Source organism: Ammodytes marinus (genome assembly GCF_949987685.1).
Source record: "Ammodytes marinus genome assembly, chromosome: 3".
NCBI lineage: Eukaryota > Metazoa > Chordata > Actinopteri > Uranoscopiformes > Ammodytidae > Ammodytes > Ammodytes marinus.
This window is the reverse complement of record NC_137232.1, coordinates 8777310-8778860: the sequence shown is the minus strand read 5'-3', so window position 1 is coordinate 8778860 and position 1551 is coordinate 8777310. Positions and strand designations below refer to the sequence as shown.

General features: G+C 46.1%; 1 protein-coding gene across 1 annotated transcript; it reads right to left on the bottom strand.

Moving 5' to 3' along the window:
- Positions 1 to 423: 423 nt before the first annotated feature.
- Positions 424 to 1297, bottom strand: LOC307270666 (lysophosphatidic acid receptor 6-like). The gene has a single exon (XM_080053507.1). The coding sequence runs from the start codon at positions 1286 to 1288 to the stop codon at positions 464 to 466; it is 825 nt and encodes a 274-aa protein (XP_079909633.1). The 5' UTR covers positions 1289 to 1297; the 3' UTR covers positions 424 to 463.
- Positions 1298 to 1551: the final 254 nt, after the last annotated feature.

The following is a 1551-nucleotide window of genomic DNA, read 5'->3' as shown; positions in this document are numbered from 1 at the left end:
TTGCAATTGCCTAGGGATCGAAACATGTTCTGATTTTTGCACCGCAGATGAGAATGGTAAAGAGTATATGGCTTCACATGCATAGCTTTTGCTAAGATCTGTGTCACAGATGGAAATGAATGAAACCACAGAAAGTCAGTTGCACAACGAAGGTAACCTAAATACTAATGTATCTAGTTCCCTTCAGATCTGCCAACATTGTCCTATTAAAAAAGAAAGAAAAAAAAAGATTTTTATTTGCACTATAAAACTTGAAGATGAATCAAAAAGGAGAGTTGTGCCATGAAAGTGACATTTTTATTTATAAAACACAGCATATAATGTTTTTCCCCCTTGTGACTTCTCTATCTCATACATCCACACACAACGCACAAATACTGCATGTTCCGTTTAAATTACAGTTAATGCCACTCGTCTATTGTTATCGCCAGCTTTTGTTATTCACCAGCTATTCTATTTCCAGCTAGAGATCCACATCCTCTTTTCTCTTCCAGAAGCCATCGAAAGAAAAGTAATACAAGAGAGGATCCAGACAGCAGTTCACACTAGCCAGACAGAGCAGTGGTGTGTGAGCAGGCTTCCAGCTTTCGAAGAGGACGCCCAATGACACAGGCATGAAAAACACTGTGAACATTACGAGGTTCATGACGAAAATCAGCATGACATTCACCGTGTTGTTGACCCTGGCAGAGTCATTCAGACGTCTGTGGAGAGTCCAAGACACCAGAGCCGTGCTCACCACGTTGACTGCCAGCATGATCAACACTACCACCGGCGGAACATAATCAATCGCTGATCTATAAGGAATCCGATTCTGACTGAATTCAAAACAGGAAGATTCATTGTAGTCAATAAAAAATCTGGACATGTTCACACTCTCTGGGACGTTCACCGCCAACACAAACAGCCAAACGAGCGCGGCGGCTTTGGAGGCGTTGGAAGAGGTTCGGAGATGGCGTGACCTCAGAGGATAGACCACAGCCAGCAGCCGGTCCACGCAGATGAAGGTGATGAAGATGGAGCTGGAGCGGATGTTGTTGCGGAAGAGCATTGTGACGCAGATACACGCGAAAGGTCCAAGAGGCCAGGTGCCCGTGGCGTAAAAGTAGACCCTCATGGGCAAGGAAGTGACCAACAGCAGGTCAGAGATGGCCAGGTTGACCATGAAGACGTTGCTGGGGGATTTGAGGCCGTGGCAGCACAGCAGGACACACAGTGACACGGCATTGAGAGGCAGGCCCAGCGCTATCACAGATCCAAACACCAGAGCGTACGCCGGGTTTCTCATTTCGGTTCCATTGCCACTCACAGCAGTTATGTTATGCATGTTTTGCTTAAGTGAGGAATGCAGAAGTGCAGACGAGTGTTTGTAGCAGTGACAGAAAACCACAATGACTCCTCCTCCTCGCAAATGAGCTCTGTGTGAACAAAGGTCCCTGTGCTACATGTTGAAGAGGTGGTAGATAATGATGAAACAGGAAACTACCACAACTAGAGTCGCAGTGCCTGTGATGTTCAAGACGGAGTGAGTGTGTGTGTGTGTGTGTGTGT